The sequence below is a fragment of the Nannobrachium achirus genome (assembly GCF_963921795.1).
Source record: "Nannobrachium achirus genome assembly, chromosome: 24".
Lineage (NCBI taxonomy): Eukaryota > Metazoa > Chordata > Actinopteri > Myctophiformes > Myctophidae > Nannobrachium > Nannobrachium achirus.
This window is the reverse complement of record NC_137831.1, coordinates 48874171-48898646: the sequence shown is the minus strand read 5'-3', so window position 1 is coordinate 48898646 and position 24476 is coordinate 48874171. Positions and strand designations below refer to the sequence as shown.

Sequence of the window (24476 nt, the reverse complement as noted above, 5' to 3'; positions counted from 1 at the left end):
ATTATAAGTACCTTTTACCAATTATAGAGGGTTTAAGTGGTACCTGATATGCAGCTCGGCAAATAAAAGGTGAATTGATCCCAGTGCATGACGGAGGACAATATCACGATAAATTAAATATCCTCGATACGATTATCGTGAGTGTTTTTTTATCGCGATAAACGATATCACGTATCGTCCCATCACTAGTGTGTGCACGTGCACGTGTTGTTTCTAGTTATGTGGTCTTTAGAAGTGCTATATTACTAACACATCTATGTAACCTGTGTGTCTGCGTGTAACAGGAGTCGGAGTATGTGTCTGCTCACCTTCACGAGTGGATCGACCTGATCTTTGGTTACAAGCAGAAGGGCCCTGCGGCAGTGGAGGCCCTCAATGTATTCTACTACTGCACCTACGAGGGTATAGTCCGTCATCACAAGCTATTAAACACACAGTCCTAAAATAGTCACGGTTGTTTGGGAGAGTGCGTGATTGAGACAACGTGTTATGGTTGTTGTGTCTAGGCGCAGTTGACCTGGACGCCATCACAGATGAGAAGGAACGTAAGGCTGTCGAAGGCATGATCAGCAACTTTGGACAGACCCCTTGCCAACTGATCAAGGTACGCAAACACACAATGCTTTGTTTCGGTCACCATAATACCATAAGCTTTTGATCTACTTTTGGTGTAGAGTGTGATCCTTGACAATGGAAATGCTGGGGGCTGCTCTGGTAGCGCACCTGGCACATACCATTAGGGCTGTCACCATTATGACATTTTACATGACGATTAATTGTCACTCAAATAATTGCGATTAATGATTTAATTGTGTTTTTGTCGTTGACAATTACATTTGTTTGGATTTTAGGCTTTGAAGTTGCACATGGCAGATATGACACATAACCGAAATATACAAAGAAATTACTGACATATTTGACAACTTTATACTTAAAAAAGAACATTGATGGTGGAAATAGCCAATCTACAAGCTTGTAGATCTGCTATTTCCACTGTTTTAGATTTTTTTTTTTTTTTATATGAAAATTTTTCAACATGGAAACGATTATGACAATTATAAAACATAATCGCGATCATGTCAAATAATTGCGATTAGACGATTATGTAATAATTGTGACAGCCCTACATACCATATGAAGGCGAATGTCTTTTAAGCATCATCCAAAATCATAGCAGAATTGATTTACAAAGTGCTTTTGTGCGTGTGTGTGTGTGTGTGTGTGTGTGTGTGTGTGTGTGTGTGTGTGTGTGTGTGTGTGTGTGTGTGTGTGTGTGTGTGTGTGTGTGTGTGTGTGTGTGTGTGTGTGTGTGTGTGTAGGAGCCCCACCCTGTGCGTCTATCTCAGGAGGAGGTTGAGAGGAGGAAGGCTCGTCTGGACTCTTGTCCTCTCAGCATCTTTGAACATCTCACTGAGCTCAAGTCCTTCTTTGTGGAGGTTTGGAAGGCCAACTAGTCTCTGTCATCCTTTTCCAGATTTGCATTTGAGAGCAGATACGAAATACAGTACAAATAATATTTAACCGATTTAGAACGGGTACACATTATTGTGTATCATTATTTTATGCTTTAACTATTGAAAAATAGCAGATATACAAGCTCACAGCGCGCTGCAAGCTTGTAGATCTGCTATTTTTGAAAAATAGTGAAAATTTGAATTTTGACCCGATTCTTTAAAGGTGATACACCATGCATTTAAAAAGTATTTGTCATATTGTTTATGTCCCAAAAACGTTTTTCAAAAGGTTTGAGGCTAAATTACCACTCCTGAATAGAGAGCCTCTCTCATTTTAGAATGGCTCTCAGAGCATTTTCAGCTGCAGTACCACCTTTGGCCTGAACTGCGCCACCCCCCCAAAATATAAAAAAATATATATGTATATAGGCCAATTATTTGTTTACAAACATTGAGACTGAATGCACAGCTGACTGTATCATGTAATCAATTCCCAACAGATCCCCAAACCTGTTGTTTTGGGGAGCACTGGTTATTCAACCTCCTCTTGTGTGCTAGTGAGGTGCTCCCATGGGAGCGCCCTTATCGAGACATATATACTTCATTGCGCAACGGTGTTCCGCCTCAAGAGTAGCTGATATACAAACTCACATCGCGTCACCAATGCAACCCTTCTGAGCTTGGAGGTCTGCGCGCGACAGCATAAATTAGGCTTCATGGACTGCAGCTGGGCGAGCTGTAGACGCTTGTGATCCAGTGGATCGGGTGGGTGATCATGAGGAGCGCTCCTTCTGTTCTGATGACGGTGAATAGAGGTGGGGTTTGAAGGACAACTGTTTTGAATCGCTATTATTGTTTACAATCAACAGAAACTAAGGATTATATATTTCAAGAGTGAGAATTTACAGTAAAAATCCTACGCATTCTTCCTCCACACTGGGAGAAAAACGGCATCTGAAAGTTTGATGGAATGCATTTTTAAACACGAGTGCCATCCATTGCATCCTATGAACGGTGGGGTTCATTTGGTGCCGACCGGCGTGTGCATACTGGTTTATATCAATGTGACGTGGACCATTAAGGCATCTATATATATATATATAATATATATATATATATATATATATATATATATATATATTTTTTTTTTTAAACGACGGCAGCAAATCTGGACAGCCTTTTTTGAGAACCTGTGGGATGCTTTTAACCTCCGCCTTCCCAAAACCAGAGAAAGACACAACGGTCAGAAATGGGACTTTGTGAGGATAGAAGGTGCTAGTGGGACCCCAAAAAAGGTTTTAAAATAGGAAAAGTGAAATTTCATGGTGTATCACCTTTTACACATCGGACGCCCACGTGGTCTCTATTGCTTAATTTGCTGGTGCCCATGGCAACGCGTCATTTTACCTACCGGCGAGAGTACTGGCGAGAAAAGTAATCCGAGTAAATGTAATCCGAGTATGTCCTGTTTATTTCGCGAAAATCTTTTCTTTCAGTCAGGACCGTTTTTTATCATTTCTAAGCCACAGTGTTTGTGTTACGGCATGTAGAAGAGGCTGCCGTTTTGAGAAAAAAATGAAAAAAGGAAGAGAATCCGGAGAAAACAGCATTTTTGTGCAGCCGCTAAACAGGAAGTCAACGAGACACACAGCACGTCCGGGTGACGTAATTGCGCGCTGCATGTTGGGAAATGGAGTTTGTTTCATCACCGCGGTAGCCAAGTGCAGTAGCTACAGTACAGTATAGTTTACTGTACAACGCGTCAAACGCGTCGTGGGCCTCCAGCGACATCAAAGAAATTGACTTGTAGACACCACGTGGGCATCCGATGTGTTAAGTGTCTTTTGAATCCTTCTAAGATTTTTTGAGATTGTTTCTATGTCAGCAATCTATTTGCTAGATAATCACAGCGTTTACTTCCACAATATTAGATTTTTTACACGTTTTACACAGATTTAATTTCTTTGTTAAAATAGTTACTATATGGATTTTAAACCATTGAATCGAATCGTATCGTATCGCCATGAAATAACCAATATCGTCCATGTATCGTATCGTCAACCATGTATCATATTGCTGTTAAAATGTATCGTTACACCCCTATACTATGATATAAATCGCTACTTCAAAAATTGCTTCTCACTATATAATGTGAGTGATTTATGTTTACAATACAAAGCTAATAATGTGTCCTGCCTGTCTTGTTTGCAGGGCATCAGCGACAACGTGCCTCTGGTTAAGGCAGTCGTACCCAAGAACCAGTCTCACTCCTTCATCACACAGGGCAGCCCTGACACCATGGTGAGCCTAAGAATAACACTGATGATTAGAATAATATGCATTATTCTATTGCAGTGGTTCTCAACCTGTGGGTCGGGACCCACAGGGGGGTTCCCAAATTATTTTGGGGGGTCCCGAGATGATTGACTTAATGTGCAACATTGTTTTCTCACTCAACAGTAAACACACAAGGGCATTCACCAAATATTCGAATATTCGAATATCAAAGTCACTATTCAACGTTGTTCACCGAAGTCGAATATTCGCTTTCTTTTTTTTTTTTTTTCTTTATTGTTTTCTCTTTAAAACATATATAGTTTATAAAGCTTGGCTAGATAGGAAGTCATAAGAATGAGTTGTCAATGCCCCTGGTGGATGAATTTGTTAATGTTCTATACCAGGGGTTCTCAAACCCTTTTAGGCTGTGACCCCCAAAATAAACATATTTGAACTGGGGACCCCCACCCTGACAAGCACTTGGCATTGTAGGCATTACATTTAATGTGACTCGGTTCCGCAGATAGATCTACATGTGAGCATGAAATATAATGGCTCAACTCTTAGTGCTTGTTAGGGTGGAGGGGTCCCCAGTTAATTATTGTGGGGGTCGCGACCTGAAAAGGTTGAGAACCACTGGTATATTGCATAATCACATAATGCAGGGTTCCCATGGTCATGAAATTCCTGGAAATATTTTGAAATTAGAAAAATATTTTTCCAGTACTGGAAAAGTTTTGGAATTGATCAAGGGTCCTGGAAGGTCCTGGAAAAAATAGCTATGCATTGTCTTGACGTGTAGACTCGGTGAAAGCTTTCGAATAAAAAAAAAACCATTGAAATAGACATATCCGTTGCCATGCTGTATCCCTGCTTATCCGCCAGTGTTTACATGAAAAAACATTGAAAAAAGCCAGTTGTGCGCTATGGTAACACGTGGACACGTTCGCGCACATAGCAGACGATATGTGCGCGGATCATATGCCAGGCGGGCACAAGAATCGAAAAGCTATCAAATAAAAAAAAAGAACTGGTGAAAAAAGACGTGAAATGAACGTGCAGCTCCTTCCTCTGTTTACAATGTAAACAGATGGGATGGAAGCTACGATGGGGCCTTGGACAGGATACGGAAACCTAGATCCATTCCAAACGGGAAATACGACCGGATACAGTTAGGGGGCGGGCCTAAAGTCTCCGAAACGGATATATACAGCGATCATACTTTTAATCATTTCATAATGATTAAAGCTAATTACATTTCCGGGAACGACGGGCATCGCAGAGAGGTACAGCGGGAAATCCCCGGTTTCGACGGGGATCGCAGAGTATGAGTTAATACCTCTGAAATGACAAATTAAAGTTATACCATGTAACTTTTTTTATAAAACAAATCTTAAAATTGTCCTAACTGTTAAATCGCTAAAGTTTTAGAACACCCACTCCGTTATTTTCAGCTTCTAAAGCCTTCTCTTTATATGTTTTCTGTGATCCTCGCCGGGGTCCGGTTTTCGCGGAAAAATTACGTCATCATACACTACCGGCCAATCACAGTGAGGGTTATACACTGCCGGCCAATCACAGCGCATCTTGCTGACTTCTCAGGAAGTAGCTTGCCTCAACAAAACAACAGCATATACTCGGGTGAAGGAGTCCGTTTCTCCGGAATGCCTGAACGCACAGGAACCAGGGACCCCTCTAAAGATAGATCTCGGCGAGGTGGAGGCCCGGTCCGTGGCGAAAAACGGCCGAAAGACGCGGACGCGACCGCGGTTTGCTATAGAGCTACTGACCACTAGTTGAGCAACTTACACAGTATAGCTTTAAACATTGGCCAAATTGTCAAATATTAGAGGCAGAAATTGTGAAAATTGCCGATCTACATGCTCACAACGCCTCGCAACGTGAGGCGTTGTGAGCATGCAGATCTGCTATTTTCACAATAGAAACGTGTTATACAAAATTCGTCAACTCTTATTGCTCGTCAGGGTGGGTGGTCCCCAGTTAAAATATGATTATTTTGCGGGTCAAATCCTGAAAAGATTGAGAACCACTGTCATACACTACCTGTCTTTGGGCATTGCGCATAGGAGTAAGCGACTTGTTATTGAGCTGAATTATTGTTATATAGTCCTGGAAATTGGGTTAAATATTCTGGAAATGTTTTGGAAATGAATTGGTAAAAATGTGTGAGAACCCTGATAATGTGATTGATCATGGTTGTTCCTCTGTGTTCCAGGTGACAGTGAGTCGGAACTGCCTGGTGGGGACACACGGTTGGCTGCCTTATGACAAGAACATCTCCAACTATTTCACCTTCCTCAAGGACCCCACCGTGGCCAACTCCAAGTAAGAGTCATAGACCCAGAACACCCATTAGCCATGTGTTTGGTTCAAGGTTCAAGGTTGTACTTTATTGTTACGTCTTTTTGTACAGTTACTTCAATAACGAATCAATACGAAGGATAGGCATCCATAAGCTTTCAGATTCAGCCTATTCCTTTTGATCACCTGTAACAATGACTAAGCGGATGTATGACCTGTATAAATGTATGTGAGTGATCAAATAAACTAAACTAAACAGAAGAGTAAAACTTATTTTTTGTTTGGCTTCCTTTCAGACAATGCAGTGGTATATATAGAATAAAATAACAGCAGAACGACAAACACATCTAAAGATAAAATAATAAGTAATAATAAGTAATAATGACTTAGGAAAGAAAGAGGGTGCAAAATGCAAAAGAGCAAAGAGAATGTAAAAAGTTTGCGAAAGTAATTTGAAAAAGTTTCTATTTTTGAACATTACACATTACACGCAAACAAGTAATTATGAAATACTTTTAAACTTTATTTTAATTAACCACAAAGCTGTTAAAACCTTTAAATAAAGAGGAATCTCACAACAGGATTTGTTGTGAGCTTGTAAGAATAAATTGTGATGGCACTTTGAAAGAGGTTAGAAATCAGGACACATCGGCTGCATAAGTGCCAATAACGATGTTGTCAAAAAGGCATGTAGTGGTTAGGGCATTCACCAAATATTTGAATATTCTAATATCAAAGTCACTATTCGATGTTGTTCACCGAAGTCGAATATTCGCTTTTTTGTTTTTAGTTTTTTTTAGTTTTTTAGTTTTCTCTTTAAAAATATATAGAGTTCATAAAGCTTGGCTTGATAAAAAGTCATAAGAATGAGTTGTTAATGCCCCTTGTTGATGAATTTGTTAATGCTCTATACCAGGGCTTCTCAAACCTTTTTAGGCAGTGACCCCCAAAATAAACATATTTGAACTGTGGACCCCCACCCTGACAAGCACTTGGAATTGTAGGTATTACATTTAATGTGACTCGGTTCCACAGATGTTTGCCTCTTGCTTACTTAATATTTGCCAGTTTGGCCAGCCCTGTCGAATATTTGACTATTCGAATACTTTGAGGTAGAATAATTCGAATACTAATAACTATTCGTGAATGCCCTAGTAATGGCCGATGTACAGTATCAGTCTGGCTCTACCTGACACACACCCCCCGCTCTCTCATCTCTCTCATCTGTCTATGTCTCTGTCTCTGTCTCTCTGTCTCTCTGTCTCATCTGTCTCTGTCTCTGTCTCTGTCTCTGTCTCTCTGTCTCTGTCTCTCTGTCTCTGTCTCTGTCTCTCTGTCTCTGTCTCTGTCTCTCTGTCTTTGTCTCTCTGTATCTCCCTGCAGGACCCAGCGCTTCCTGTCGGGTCCCTTCTCCCCCGGTGTGGAGGTGACGGCCGCTCTCTTCGTGGTTTCCCACGATGGCAAGTTGCTGTTCAGCGGAGGTCACTGGGACAACAGCCTGCGGGTCACATCCTTGGTCAAGGGCAAGACTGTAGGACAGCACATCAGACACATGGGTATGTCTGCCTTTAAGTCTGCCCCCCCCTGCACTCATTTAGGACTGTCATGATTACACATTTAATTTGATGATTGTCACACAAATAATTGCGATTAACACATTTAATTGTGATTTTGGCCTTGAACCTTGGAACATATGAATACAATTTAGATTTCTGTTTGCCAAAGTCATTAATGACACGCTTAATAATTTGTTGCTATTAAAAAAACAACAACAAAATTGCAGAAATAATTGTAAGCTTGTAGATCTGCTGTTTCTGCTTTTTTTGGAAAATGTTTGAAAATGCATAAACCAGTAAGACTCCCTAATCGGGAGATAAGCGACCGTTGGTCGCTTATCTCCACAAATAGGCCAAAAGTTTGTTTTACCAATTATCAAGACATACGGGCAGTTGACAGTTTGCCATGGTTACTCATTGAAGTTGAATCTCCATATATGGAGATAACCTACGCATCACACTAAGTCTGACCTCACCAGCCCATATTTGGGCATGAGCAACTTATGTCTCCATATATGGAGATATGATGACATCACACAGTCCTCAGCCGATGATGTGGCGTGATGTCATACAATACACAAACGAGCCCTACTGTATAAAGGGGCAATTCTTGCCAGGAAAGAAGCATTTCTTCGACTCAGACCTTATCGCCAGGGTTGGCTTATAGCAGCTGTCGGTAGGACCATATATGGATTCTGTTAGTGTGGATCTCCTAACAGGGCATCATCTGGGATACCATCCCTTTTATGCCCATATATGGAGATCCCTAACAGAATCCCTTTCATGCCCATATATGGAGATCCCTAACAGAATCCCTTTTATGCCCATATATGGAGATCCCTAACAGCATCCCTTTTTATGCCCATATATGGAGATCACTAACAGCTAACAGAATCCCTTTTATGCCCATATATGGAGATCCCTAACAGAATCCCTTTTATGCCCATATATGGAGATCCCTAACAGAATCCCTTTTATGCCCATATATGGAGATCCCTAACAGAATCCCTTTTATGCCCATATATGGAGATCCCTAACAGAATCCCTTGTATGCCCATATATGGAGATCCCTAACAGAATCCCTTTTATGCCCATATATGGAGATCCCTAACAGAATCCCTTTTATGCCCATATATTATGGAGAAATCCCTGCTCTGAGTATCTGACATCAGTGTGATGTCACCTGTTTATGCCCATATATGGAGATCCCTGATCTGCGTATCTGGTTGCTATGGTAAACAGTTGGTTGCTAGGGTAAAAAAACATGGTTGCTATGGTAAACAGTTGGTTGCTAGGGTAAACAGTTGGTTGCTAGGGTAAAACCATGGTTGCTAAGGTGGTTGCTAACGTACACTAACCAGTAAGACTCCCTAATCGGGAGATAAGCGACCGTTGGTCGCTTATCTCCACAAATAGGCCAAAAGTTTGTTTTACCAATTATTACACTCTATGTGAACATTTACATCAACAAATCCCAAGTACTATGCAGAACGACCCATTTCAAGTTTTTAATGTACAACAATATTTAGAAAATAGGTCTACAAGCTGACAGTCCTCGTCCCTTATATTCCCATAGGTTATATGGAGATCTCAGTGTTTGTCAGTCCTTGTTCATTTATGCCCATATATGGACTTCTCTATATCTACTGTAACAGTCCTTGTCCCTTTATGCCCATATATGGAGATCTCTTAACTGTAAGTCCTTGTCCCTTTTATGCCCATATATGGATATTCCTGATGTCATCAGTATATGAACATATATGGGCTTTCTGATATGCCCATATATGGAGATCTCTTAACTGTAAGCCCTTGTCCCTTTTATGCCCATATATGGATATCCCTGATGTCATCCGTATATGCCCATATATGGGCTTTCTAATATGCCCATATATGGAGATCTCTGTATCTCCATATATGGGTATAAAAGGATACTTCAGGTCTGACATCAGGTTTGTTTATATTGGGTTGCTAGGTTTGACATCACAAACTCTATGGGCCATCTGACCTAGAAATCTATATTTGGGCATAGATGACTCATCGTGACCTCATCACACGTCGACCGCACGTGTGACGTGCGGTCGACCGCACGTGTGACCGACGGACGGCCGGTGGAGGTTTTCATACCAGTAAGACTCCCTAATCGGGAGATAAGCGACCGTTGGTCGCTTATCTCCACAAATAGGCCAAAAGTTTGTTTTACCAATTATTACACTCTATGTGAACATTTACATCAACAAATCCCAAGTACTATGCAGAACGACCCATTTCAAGTTTTTAATGTACAACAATATTTAGAAAATAGGTCTACAAGCTGACAGTCCTCGTCCCTTATATTCCCATAGGTTATATGGAGATCTCAGTGTTTGTCAGTCCTTGTTCATTTATGCCCATATATGGACATCTCTATATCTACTGTAACAGTCCTTGTCCCTTTATGCCCATATATGGAGATCTCTTAACTGTAAGTCCTTGTCCCTTTTATGCCCATATATGGATATTCCTGATGTCATCAGTATATGAACATATATGGGCTTTCTGATATGCCCATATATGGAGATCTCTTAACTGTAAGCCCTTGTCCCTTTTATGCCCATATATGGATATCCCTGATGTCATCCGTATATGCCCATATATGGGCTTTCTAATATGCCCATATATGGAGATCTCTGTATCTCCATATATGGGTATAAAAGGATACTTCAGGTCTGACATCAGGTTTGTTTATATTGGGTTGCTAGGTTTGACATCACAAACTCTATGGGCCATCTGACCTAGAAATCTATATTTGGGCATAGATGACTCATCGTGACCTCATCACACGTCGACCGCACGTGTGACGTGCGGTCGACCGCACGTGTGACCGACGGACGGCCGGTGGAGGTTTTCATACTAAACTGCGACCTTACGGTCGCAACTAAACTGCGACCTTACGGTCGCAACAAACCAGCAACAACAGACTGTTGCCACAGCAACGTACACAAAGGTTTGTGTACACATGTGGTGTGATGTCATACTGATGCGGAGATATGAGCAGGGCAAAGGTGTGACGTGTGACGTGTGACGGACGGACGGACGGACGGCCGGTGGAGGTTTTCATAGTAAACTGCTCCCTGACGGTCGCAACAATTCAACATGGAAATGATTGATAATTATGCAAAAATAATTGTGATTATCTCTAATAATTGCGACTAGGCGATTATGTAATAATTGTGACGGCATACAATTTATTCAGCTTTTGTTTTGACAGTAATGGATTACCTCTGTCTGTGTATGTGAACATAAAGTGTTTTGTTGCTGCCGGGCAGATATCTAGTACTGTATCTCCATAGTTAAACATTGAATGATTTATTTTGTAAATATTTGCCCTACAGCACCTCGCGAAAATAGCAGATCTACAAGCTTGTGAATGTGTGGATCTGCTATTTTCGCTATTTAAAAAAAATAGACATGATCCAAAAACCTGGTGTTCCCCATGGTAAACAATTTAAAACATACTCTGAGCACAGGACACGGCCTCCAACAGTTTTGGACAGCAACCCGATTGAAGATTGAAGAAGAATTTATTAGAAGTTGGCAATAGGAAAAAGTACAGTTTCACAAATCACTGGTACCAGGTCAACTAAAAGACGATCCTAGTAAGCTTTACGGCTTATTTACACAGGAACCACTTTATGTATCTCATATAACATTGAAAAACAGACGGATAGAACAGAGTATTTTGCATTGGATAACATCAATTATAAAAGCAGAAAGGGCTAGGGATTTGCTCTCCTTTAAGGCCTGCAGAATGGGCGTTCCACATGTTAGTGGTATAGCTGGAGAACACCTTTTTTAGTGTTTTAGTGTTAAATCTAGGTTGAACATGATTAATGGAGCTGCCTCTGGTGTTGTGATCGTGGACATACGTACTTGACCTTTAGGAAGTAGTTAGTCAGGTGCATGGGTGTCTTTGAGGTGTAGTGTATCTTGTACCCATTGCAAGATGCTGTAATCTGTCAGCTACTTTGAGCCACCCCACGCTTATGTGGTGATAAACGGTATGGTGGGTCCGAGGAGGAAGACCAAGCACGACCCTAATTAGTTTGTTCTGGGCTGTTTGGAGCAACGATTTACATGTGCATTCCAGTATGTGAACCAATGTGACATGTGTCTCCCTGCAGACATTGTGACGTGCCTGTCGACAGACCACTGTGGCATCCACCTGATGTCTGGATCCAAGGACACCACCTGTATGGTGTGGCAGGTTCTACAGCAGGTAGGGCTCACACAGAACTCTCTTAGAACTATTTTACTGCCATTTATATGATTTTAGCATAGACTGTAAAAAATATGGACAGTGGAAAGCCATTGGTTTCTATGCTGCGCAAATGAAGCTTTTTTTGGCCGTTGTATGGGTGACGCCATCATTGTAGAAATCAACGTGCATTGGTAGAAATGGTACCATCTCGAATGCTAATTGGCTGCCAACAGTCATGTGCAACCACAGGGACACATTGACTTGAGCTTGCCGAAAATAAAGCACACAAAGAAGAATCATCACAAGCCCCTCGTACAGCATACCCTGCTATAACATCAAATATAACATAAATTGGACCATATTTTCACAAAATGCTTATTATGGTGATTGAAACGAGGCTTTAAACTAGCGACAGGAACCATAAAGTACTTATGACAATGTTTATTAAAGTAAGAACATATAATGTAAAAGTTCAGGGGAAATGAATGGAATCCTATGGAGAACATGTTGCTTCTGGTACCAGAACAGTGCAACCAGCGGCCAATCATAGGAACTTTCAGTTCCGTGTTGCTTCATTTTAAATCGGGACAACTACACCCCTGGATTTTAGGAGGATTTAATGATGTCTTATAATGCCATCCAAGTAACTTACCTTTGCAAGTTTATCAAAAAATATCCATCCATTATTTCCAACCACAATCTTTTGTAAAACACAGGCACATCACTCATCTAGTTGTGGAAAAAGTCGAACGGCCGCCGGCATTACAATGAACCAGCCTGAAGTGTGTCCCTCTGTTGCACCAGTTGTAGACGTAGACATGGAGAAACCAGATCCAGGCATAGAAAATGTCCAGAAAAGTGGAAAAGTTGTTGTTGTTTATGTGCGCTCCAGATTTGAGACTAACGTTACGGAAGCTGCTGCTACTGTACACACCCGCGCCACCCCTCATGTGCTCAGACAGGCTCAGCCGCGGAAAAAGAACGAACGCTTGGTATGGCGCGGAGGATAAAAGAACGAGTGTTTGTTCGGCAGTAGGAGAGTTAATGTTGAAGACATGGGGAAAACACGGAACGTAATCAATAATTGTCTTGTGATTTAATGATTTAAACAGCATTTTGAACAGCTTTAGATTGCATTTAGAGACATGTTGGAGGCTAGTAATTACATTGAGCAGCATTGTTCTCAGTTCACTGACTTCTCTATACATTTGTATGGTGCTGGACTCCATCTCACTGGTCCCAGTCATATGCCTGGTCACTAGGGATGGGACGATAAGCGATATTATCATTTATTGTGATAAAAAAACACTCACGATAAGCGTATCGGTGAGATTTAAAGCTATACTGTGTAAGTTGCTCAACTAGTGATCAGTAGCGGTATTGCTTTTTTCGGCCATTTTTCGGCCGGAGTCGTCGCGGACCACCGCCGCGGACCACCGGAGCGGCGCCGCAAACCACCGCGACCGATCCGTGGAGGGGTAGAACGCATGGTAGAAGTAATTTTCTGGCCAGGATTTGTGGATTAAGAGGTTAAAATCCTTCACCATGGTAAACACTGTAGCCAAGCGGAGGCGCTTCCTGGAGACCAGAGCAGATAAGCTGTGATTGGCCGGTAGTGTACCATGTGTGCATGATCGGCGATGTGATTGGGCAACGTATACACAACGTATACAGATGATGCAGATTACGTCATTTTGGCGCGAAATCCCGCCCCTGTCACTGCTAAGAAGAAAACATATAAAGAGAAGGCTTCAGAAGCTGAAAATAACGGAGTGGGTGTTCTAAAACTTTAGCGATTTAACAGTTAGGACAATTTTAAGATTTGTTTTATAAAAAAAGTTACATGGTACAACTTTAATTCATCGTGATATTGTCCTCCGTCATGCACTGGGATCAATTCACCTTTTATTTGCCGAGCTGCATATCCGGTACCATTTAATTCCTCTATTGGTAAAACGTACTTATAATATACATACGGTACTTGATACATTCTTTTTTTTTCACTCTCTATCAAATGTCTTTGCCAAAATTTGGCAAATGTTCCGCCCCAGGATAATGGATTTTGATTATTGCGATAATATCGTAAATCGTGATTTCTTTTGTCACAATAATCGTGATATGACATTTTCATATCTTCCCATCCCTACTAGTCACCGTCACTGTGGTCACCTTATTGTTTCCTGTGTGTGTGTGTGTGTGTGTGTGTGTGTGTGTGTGCTCGCTATCAGGGGGGAGCTCCAGTGGGTTTGTGTCCCAAGCCGGTGCAGGTGTTGTACGGGCACACAGATGAGGTGGTCAGCGTTAGCATCAGTACAGAGCTGGACATGGCAGTGTCTGGTTCACGGGTAAGACCACACCACACACACACACACACACACACACACACACACACACACATTAGGGCGTTCACCAAATATTCGAATATTCGAACATTCGAATATCAAAGTCACTCTTCGATGTTGTTCACCGAAGTTGAATATTTATTTTATTGTTTTCTCTTTAAAAACTAGACCAGGTCAACCTGGTTGTGCCAGACCCCCTGTCTGTCATCATCATTTATGACATCATGCCTTTTGTAGGCATGTCATCATCATGTCATCATCATATATACCCTTTATATAGAAAACCCGGACCGACATTTGCTTATGTAGGCCTACCCATTTCATGGGTCTGGCAAATATATAGTTTATAAAGCTTGTCTAGATAGGAAGTCATAAGAATGAGTTGTCAATGCCCCTGGTGGATGAATTTGTTAATGCTCTATACCAGGGGTTCTCAAACCTTTTTAGGGCGTGACCCCCAAAATAAACATATTTGAACTGGGAACCCCCACCCTGGACTTGTAGGTATTACATTTAATGTGACTCCGCAGACAAATATTGTGAAAATAGCAGATCTACATGCTCACAACGCCTCACAACGCAAGGCGTTGTGAGCATGTAGATCGGCTATTTTCACAATGTTCGCCTCTTGCTTACTTAATATTTGACAGTTTGGCCAGTCCTGTCGAATATTCGACTATTCGAATACTTAGAGGTAGAATAATTTGAATACTAAAAATCACTATTCGTGAATGCCCTAACACACAGACACAGACACACATTTATGGCAAACTTGTGTCAAAGGTTGACTGAAACAGGATGATGTGTATTTAGCTAGCTGGTATGCTGATATGAGCATTAATCATGTATCATTCTAATTTCTCTTCCCCATGTGGAAGACAAGGCTTTTTATTTGTTTCATTTTTTTTTTTACATCTTACATCTTTTTTAAAAAACAAAGAAATGAAAATGATTCACTTTCATTTATTACATGAATAATCCTTTTGTTGCTTATTATATTTAGAATATTAAACAGGCTCCAACACGCTTGCCGTTAACACACCTGATGCCCTTCATACACCTATGGCAGTGTGTCCAGTGGTCAACAGTAATTTTAACGTAGTCCAAAACCGTTCATTTTGTAATTAACATTTTAATTAACCTGCTTGCTGCCAATAATTAAAATCGACTAATGTCTTCAATTGCCAGAATCCTACCATTTAATGTGCACGATGTGCACTGGTCATGCACGGATAATGCATGGATGATGCACCACATGTGTGCACGCCATTCACAGCTTTAAAAAAGAACAATCTGCTTGGAAATCCTTTCAGGCATTCAAAAGATAGAGGCTATAGTGTTTACTTCAAATGTAAACAAACATGGTTTGAAAGATAGAGCTGTTCTGGGAGTCAAACATGCATTTTGTGATCGCGATCATGCCGAAACCGGAAGTAGGAAGTAGGGACAACGGCCAACTCGGGAAACTCGTGTTTGGCACCAAGTGAGTTAAAAATGATCTGCTATTTTCATTCGTTTTGAGCGACAGTATTGTATGATGAAGCAAGGCTTACATTACAAGAAAAAAAATTTGAAACTACGAGGTTTGTGCCTGACAATGACGATAGGCTACTGTAGTATTATGCTTTGGTGCTTTGACAGACATGGGTAAGAGATTGAGATTTCAAATCCTCGAGCTTGGAATTGAATATTGAAGAGAGAGTGAGAGCATTATTGAATGCACTGTTCAAATAGCTTGTGGACTCAATGGGGTGGAAAATGGACTTTGGAGCGGAGAGCAGTGGAGTGAGAAATGAGAGATAATAGGTGTTGTTCAGGAACAGTGAGCTCTGTGCGTATCTGGGCAGCGGCATCGCTCAATGCCTCGGCTCTGTAATTTAACTTTGGACATGAAGTAACATAATTATGGGATTTAAATGCAGACTCTGTCTTTTGCATCGTGGAGTGGGATGTCCATTTGCAAGAGAAATGCAGACTCAGTTTTTTGGCATCCTGATTATGGGATGTCCATTTACAAAAGGATAGTTCAGGCTTGACTGCCCCATTCTCCATATACTGCCATGTAATCCATAGTGCACAGACCATGCACGCCCATGCACAGATCATGCACCAACGCGTGTGCACGCCGTTCACAGCTTTCAAACAAAACAATCAGCTTGGAAATCCATTCATGATATAGCAGCCATTATGTTTTCTTCAAATGTAAACAAACATGGCTGCCATATTTGAAAGATGGGTTTGGTATGGGGGTTCTAACATGCAACATGCAAAAATCTCAAAAACAATAATAAGGTTTCTTCTCCCTCTCCCCCCCACCCATCAGGACGGGACAGTGATCCTCCACACGGTGCGTAGAGGTCAGTACATGCGCTGCCTGCGTCCTCCGTGCGACAGCTCCCTGCCTCTGTCCATCCTCCACCTGGCCGTGTCCTGGGAGGGACACATCCTGGTGCACAGCTGCCTGGAGGGCAAGGCCACGCTCAAGGTGCCCACACACACAATCAGTCACACGCTTTGCGCTACATCAGTGGTTTTCAACCCTTTTCATACCAGTAAAGGGCTTTGCACACAGGACCGTTGCGTTTCTTTCCGTTTGCTGCTTGATTAAAACGCATTGGATTTGGTGTGCAAGGCTGTGGGGAATCCACACTGTGGATCCAAAAACAAGTCATAAAAGGAGTCAATGAGTTTTCACCGCATGCGACAAGACACACAAATCGAACTGAGTTCGATTGGGGAAAAAAAACGCACAGCCGCAGCCACCTGCCGCATGGCAAATTTGGAGCTGGTGTGCATGAGGTCATAGAGAATCATTGTTTTCTTTAAAAAAATGAAATTGTCAGTTTTTTCTGTGCGAAAAAAAAATGCATCTGTGTGCAAAGGGCTTAAGACTCCCTAATCGGGAGATAAGCCAGTGGTTCTCAACCTGCGGGTCTGGACCCCCAGGGGGGGTCTTCAAATTATTTTGGATGGGTCCCCAAATGATTAGCTTTAGTGTGCAACGTTGTTTTCTCACTCAAAAGTAAACAAACCAACATAAAGTTTTAAGTGTATAGAGGGTATCTGCACATTTCTAAAGTGACAATTTGAGGACATTCTAATACCCCTAAGATGACAAATGAATTAGAGGCACAATAGAACCGTGTTATACAAAATGTAATGCCTCAACTCTTAGTGCTTGTCAGGGTGGGAGGGGGTCCCCAGTTCAAATATGATTATTTAGGGGGTCGTGGCCTGAAAAGGTTGAGAACCACTGAGATAAGCGACCGTCAGGTGGCATGTATGTTGTCTGCAAAAAGCAGCCTCATAGTGGCGCTAGAAGAGGGGAATGTGAGACATCAGGGGCGGAGGTTGTTTTTTGCCAGCCAGTGATGTACTGTATATCGGACCAGTTACCCATATATGGAGACCCCTTGTACCCATATATGGAGAGCCATGTACTATATATGGAGATATGCTTATTCAGTTATTCGTTATGTGCAAGTCCTATGATGTCTATTACATCTGACTTCATACCCTGTTATGCCCATACATGGAGATCCCTGTCTGTAGAACCAGACACACAGATATGGGCTGTCTTGGCCATACAGTATATGGATTCTGTTAGTGTGGTATGTGGCCGATGTGGCCTCCATATATGGGCATTCACATATGAAGTCCTGTTAGATATGGGCTTAATATTGATGACATCAGGGAACTCCATATGGACATAAAAGGGATTTGGTTAGTGTGACATGACAGTGATGTCAGAGCGACAAACCCATGAAGTGTACACGTCCGTCCGGACAGACGGACGTCTACGGACAAGCTGTGACGGTTCTGATAGTAAACTGCAACCTGCGGTCGCAAGTAGGGCATTCACCAATAATTTGAATATTCGAATATCAAAGTCACTATTCAACATTGTTCACCAAAGTCGAATATTCGTTTATGTTTGTATTGTTTTCTCTTTAAAAAATATATACCGGTAGTTTATAATGCTTGTTTAGATAGGAAGTCATAAGAATGAGTTGTCAATGCCCCTGGTGGATGAATTTGCTAATTTTCTATACCAGGGCTTCTCAAACCTTGTAAGGCCGTGACCCCCAAAATAAACATATTTGAACTGGGGACCCCCACCCTGACAAGCACTTGGAATTGTAGGCATTACATTTAATGTGACTCGGTTCCACAGATAAATGTGGAATACTTTGAGGTTGAATAATTCGCATACTAAAAATCACTATTCGTTAATGCCCTAGTTGCAATTATTTATTGGGCATTTGAGCCAGGGACCACCATCATGCTGTATTTATGTGGAGAGATGACAGGCAAAACGTCTATCAAAATAACAATTCTTCTACATTCTCTAATCGTGTGGATTTCTTGTAAATCAAGTAATGCAGATGTTTAACAATCATTTAACCAAAATGGTTTCATTTATACTCTCAAGAGTCAACGATCTATAAGGGTCCATTTGGTTACCAACCTCTCTCCACCTGAAGGCTGGAACCCCCTCAAGGACCACTGTGCTGCATGTTACATGGCATTGTCTTCTTGATTGCGTGTGAACATGCTTGTTTGGACTGTAATTGGGATCTTAAATGTAAAGGAGTGGTTTGCCCACAGTAGTATTTTAATTTAAAGGATAGTTCCTGGACTAGGAACACCCTCAGGAAAAACGCTGAAACCCTGTTACCCCGAATGCAAATTACTAGTGTCTTCTGAATCTGTAATCTCTGGGTAATTTTCTCAGACTTTCCACTGTTTGCTGTAGATGCACAGAACAGCTTAACCCATTAAGACCTGAGGCCGATTCTACAATCAGTAGCAAATCAGTAGTTCTCACACTTTTTCCAAAAAAGTCAAAAACAGCAAATAGCAAGTGCGTTCGCAGTGCAGCATTGCGTCCGCAGCGCGACATTAAGTGACACGCTGTGAGCTTGTACAACCTGCCATTTTTTAATAGCCAATAGCTAAAACAACACTTTTCACATAATACTTCACATGACAAGGAAAATCTACATTCTGCCTTAATTGAATGCAGAGATGCAGACCTCTCTAGCCAAACCCCTGCTCCCTCCCATGTCTAGGGCTGTCACGATTATGACATTTTACATGACGATTAGTTGTCACTCAAATAATTGTGATTAACGATTTAATAGTGTTTTTGTCGTTGACAATTACATTGCTGTTTGTTTGGCTTGTAGGCTTTGAAGTTGCACATGGCAGATATGACACATAACAAGACATATCTGACAACTTTATACTTTAAAAAGAACATTTGCGTTGTAAGCTTGTAGATCTGCTATTTCCACAATTTTTTGGAAATGTTTGAAAATATATGAATATTTTTCCACATGGCTCCGCAGGATAAGAACGCCCTCCACCTGTACTCGGTCAACGGGAAGCACCTGTGCAGTGAGCTGCTGAAGGAGCAGGTGACGGACATGTGCGTGTCGGGGGAGCACGTGGTCATAGGCAGCGAGCAGGGCTACCTGTCCATCAGAGACCTCTACAGGTAACCGCCTTCTGCGTGCGCGTGTGCATGCACAACATATTCTCACCCCCAAGTAGACAGACACCTGACGCCTTGTCAAGGACCCTACTGCGTCACAAGAGGGGACGCTTTGGGTATGCCTACTGCTTCAAGTGGGGGACACTTTGGGTAAGCCCAGTGGTCTAAGAAGAAGGGGAAAAAAAGTAATTTCCGTCAGCTTTGAAAGGTAAACTTTGCTGGACTTAAAGCCAACAAATCATTATTTCGAACGGTAAAGTAAATTATAACGCTTTGTGCCCTTTACTATCTTGTGTTCTTGATCATGCTAGCCGTATTTTATACAATACTATTCGGAAATTGCATTAAATTTGCGATTTCTGTGTTAACTCTATGGGCTTTTAGTAGGGTTTCCCTTTCAACCGTGACGTCAGCACCAGGAAGTTGTGTAACGTGAACCCTTAGTTGAGAAAGAGATGAAACAGGGACCCCCACAACCTGTTCATAGATTCCATTCGTTTCATTGTTTGACAGCACAATCATCAGTGTATTTTGGATTCATGACAATTTGTGTTTTCAGATATTTAACCACTTGAACCGTCAATACTTAATAAACTTGACCTTTCACTCTGTACTGCTCTTTTTCCCCTCTACACAAAACCTCTTGGCCGAAAATAGCCGATCTACAAGCGGTTAATATAAAAAAGGAGATAGGTTGGCGATAGGGCCTTTCTGTGTGGAGTTTGCATGTTCTCCACGTGTCTCCTTGGGTATATGCCCTCACAAAAACATGCAGTAGTCCTGGTTTCTATACTACTTCCCCCTAGCCAGCCAGGTGCTCCCCAACCTCCCTGGCGCGGCAGGGGGAGAGTGAGGGAACCAGGACTACAGGTTAGGTAGTTGGCACCGGGTAAGAAAAATGGGTTGTAAAAACCGTGGGATAAAAATATTTTTTTTTAAAAAGGAGGAAAAAAAAGTTTCTACCACACAAAGATTTGGAGGACCCCCTGTAGTAACCCTGAGGACCCCCTAGGGGCCCCGGACCCCCTGTTGAAGACCCCTGCCTTACAGGCTAATCACGTTAAGTCTGTAATATATTAACATAGATTTTTTTGTTTCTTCTGTCTCTCTGCATGATGCATCCGTGCGTCCCACGCGCAGCCTGGAGCTGTGCGCGGCGCCCATGGCCATGCGCGTGCCCGTGCGCTGCGTGTCGGTCACCAAGGAGCAGAGCCACGCCCTGGTGGGCCTGGAGGACGGCAAGCTGATCATCGTGGGCGTTGGCAAGCCGGCGGAGGTAAAGAGCTCGCTGAGGAACTACATCGCTCAGAGTCTGGAGGGCTCGCCCCTCATGGCCAACCCGCTGATGGCGCCGCTGCGCGTGCGCTCGCCCGCGCGCCTGCTGCACCAGCGCGACCAGCTGGTGTTCAGGCCCAGCCCCTCCGGGGAGCAGACACCCTAACCACCACCCTACCCCCACCCCACCCTACACCCACCCCCACCCCCCTACCCCCACCCTCGAACCACCGATATCATCAACCCCTCTCCAGTGATTCTCTAACTTTTTTATTTCAAGGACCACCAGTTTTAATATGTATTAGGGCCACGGACCCCCATAACTCTTTAGAGCACTGGTTCTCAACCTGTGGGTCGGGACCCCCAGAGGGGTCCCCAAATTATGTTGGTGGGTCCCCAGATGTTTAGCTAAATGTTAACTGTGTTTGCTCACTCAACAGTAAACAGACCAACATACAGTATAAGTGTGGTATCTGCACATTTATAGTGACAATTTAGCGACTTTAAAGACCCTTTTAGTACCTCTGGTCAAATATTAGTCAAATTGTCAAATATTAGAGGTAGAAATTGTGAAAATAGCAGATCCACATGCTCACAACGCCTCGCGTTGCGAGGCGTTGTGAGCATGTAGATCGGCTATTTTCACAATGGTAGGCCTATAGATCGAGTCAAACTATATGCATTGCTAACTCCTACAATTCCAAGTGCTTGTGCAGGGTGGGGGTCCCCAGTTAAAATATGATTATTTTGGGGGTCGCGGCCTGAAAAGGTTGAGAACCACTGCTTTAGAGCACTGGTTCCCAAGCACTGGGTCGGGACCCATTTGTTGGTGGCGGACACATTTTTATGGGTCCCTTAGTTTTTTGTTTCGTATATTTTGTTTTTAATTATTATTTCAAAAACATTTTCAAAAAACATTCCCAAAAAAGAAATGAATACAAAAAAAAAAGATTTAATGATTGTTCTAAGTAATTTCCTTAATAAATCGAAGAAATTCCATAAATTAGAAAACAAATGCGTAAGAAGTTGTGAAAATAGCCGATCTACAAGTGAGCTTGTAGATCAGCTATTTTCGTTTTCAGTTTGGGTCCCGGGAAAATGTCTAATCTCTCTTTTGGGTCTCGAGCTGAAAGGTTTGGGAACCGACGCTTTAGAGTGTACAAAACGGACCCACAAGGTTCCCTTTTGGTTCCATTTGTATCTGTAAGGGTCCATTTGGTTCCTAATTATCAATGCTTTAGTTGGGTAGCCCCTGGAACCCCCTCAAGGATCTTTGAGGGTCCTCCCCTGACCCTACTGCTGTAGACACTGGAGTGACAACACACAAACCACTCCTAGACAAGAAGTTGGCTATACTTTTGTCTAGGAACACAACTAGACGCAAGCACGCATACACACACACGCACACACGCACACGCACCGCACACACACACACACACACACACGCACACACACACACGCACACGCACCGCACACACACACACACACACACACACACACACAAACACACACACACACACGCACACACACACAAACACACACACACACACACACACGCACACACACACACACACACGCACACGCACCGCACACACACACACACACACACACGCACACGCACCGCACACACACACACACACACAAACATACATCTCAGTAACACATACATTCCATCGGCTTGTCCCGGTGTATGCTGTGTCCTGTCCCAATATGACTGTGATTAGAAAAGACTTGTGCTTATTGTCGTTGGACTCCCCCCCCCCCCCCCCCCCCCCCCCCCCTGTTGCTTGTACGACGCCTAACAAATAAGCTGTGAACCAGAACTAACATCAATGAACGCTTCCACAGACACCAAGCCATACTAACCCTCAAAGACCTGGAACGCGCCCGAGTCGCGTTAGATTTTAACCACTTTAACCATTATTGTATGCTTTAACTATTGAAAAATAGCAGATATACACTGAGTGCCGCGCTGCGAGCTTGTAGATCTGCTATTTTTGAAAAATCGTGAAAATGTGTGCAAGTCTTTGAATATCTCTGACCCGACTTCTAAATCCTTCCTCTAAATCAGCTGTTCTCAAACTTTTTCATGTCAAGGACCCCCAAAATTACAGGTGTTTGGCCGCGGACCCCCATCTAAAAATATGTTGTTCCAGGGACCCCCCAGAAGCAGAGATTTGAGTTACAAATGTTCACTTTTAAATGGATACATTCAAAGACTTGCAAAAAAAAAAAAAGCTTATATCTGCTATTTTTCAATAGTTAAAGCATTCAATAATTCTAGGCCTAATGGCTTAACCGCAGTATTATCATAATGTCTAAATACACCTGTCCTTACATCAAGATGTATTCACCTTTTTTCATAACGTAGCCACAGTGATAGAAAGTATATGAGTTAAATAGTTTTGTACTTTTTTCTGTTTTGTATGTGTCTATGAAGTTCACATTATTCTAATAGGCCACCGGGTGGGGTGATAATGTGCAGATTTGTCTTCCCTGTGTATTTGTGTTTACTTCCTGAACGCTGAAAGACTGGGCCTCAAAAGGCTCAGTCGAAAAACACTGATAAAATGACATCATAAACTCATCCCCTCCCCTTTTACCATTCACCCAACACTGTGGGTGTGGCTAACTTCAGCTGGATCAATCCCCCACCTGACAACCAGGCATACTTAATGAAGTGGTGGGTGTGGCCACATAAAAACACAATGTTAACTCTTTCTGTACCCTTTTTTTTTCTTTTTTTTTTACTCCTAGTGTAATCACAATACCTGATCATCATGTTTTAGGGGAGAAAAGAATCACGGCACTGCATCTTTAAGATCGTTTTTTTGGCCCTTAAACCCTATATACTTTACTTTATTGTATGTCAAATACCAAAAATAGCCATTCTACAAGCTCATGCATTAGCTTGTAGATTTTTCACTGAATGTTTGGCTATGTTTTGCAGTTGTCTGTCTGTTTTTGCTGAATGTTGCTTGGTGTGTTATTCCCTGTCCAGAATAGGGACAGTGGGGTTCATGTGGTTGATGGTTTAGGTTAAACGGTAGAGCAGGGTTAGCGGTGCATGCAGCTCCATGACGCTCCCTTCACGCTTCTTCTTGCCTCTTCATGTTCAAATGAACTCACTGCAAAGTGACTCTAGGGCTGTCACCATTATGACATTTTACATGACCATTAATTATCACTCAGATAATTGAGATTAGCGATTTAACTGTTTTTTGTCGCTGACAATTACATTTCTGTTTGGCTTGTAGGCTTTGAAGTTGCACATGGTAGATATGACACATAACCTAAATATACAAAGAAATTACTGACATATTTAACAACTTTATACTTTAAAAAAGAACATTGATAGTGGTAACAGCCGATCGCGACGGGGTGTGAGCTTGTAGAGCAGCTATTTCCACAATGTTTTACTTAAAAAAAAATATATATATATGAAAATGTTTTAACATGGAAACGATTATGACGATTATGAAAAATAATCGCGATTATGTCAAATAATTGTGATTA

At 42.1% G+C, this 24476-nt stretch overlaps 1 protein-coding gene across 2 annotated transcripts in view; it reads left to right on the top strand.

Annotated features, from left to right (window-relative positions):
- nbeal1 (neurobeachin-like 1) overlaps positions 1-24476 on the top strand; it is a 160590-nt gene that overhangs the window by 134513 nt on the left and 1601 nt on the right. Inside the window, exons 46-56 of one of the 2 annotated variants that reach the window (XM_080720925.1) lie at positions 285-402; positions 507-604; positions 1320-1436; positions 3666-3755; positions 5968-6077; positions 7437-7609; positions 11770-11864; positions 14075-14191; positions 16512-16673; positions 19540-19688; positions 20826-20961. In XM_080720925.1, coding sequence (XP_080577051.1) covers positions 285-402; positions 507-604; positions 1320-1436; positions 3666-3755; positions 5968-6077; positions 7437-7609; positions 11770-11864; positions 14075-14191; positions 16512-16673; positions 19540-19688; positions 20826-20961 — 1365 coding nt within the window. Of the gene's footprint in view, positions 1-284; positions 403-506; positions 605-1319; positions 1437-3665; positions 3756-5967; positions 6078-7436; positions 7610-11769; positions 11865-14074; positions 14192-16511; positions 16674-19539; positions 19689-20825; positions 22714-24476 lie in introns of those variants that run through there. The other variant, XM_080720924.1, reaches the window with a different exon arrangement.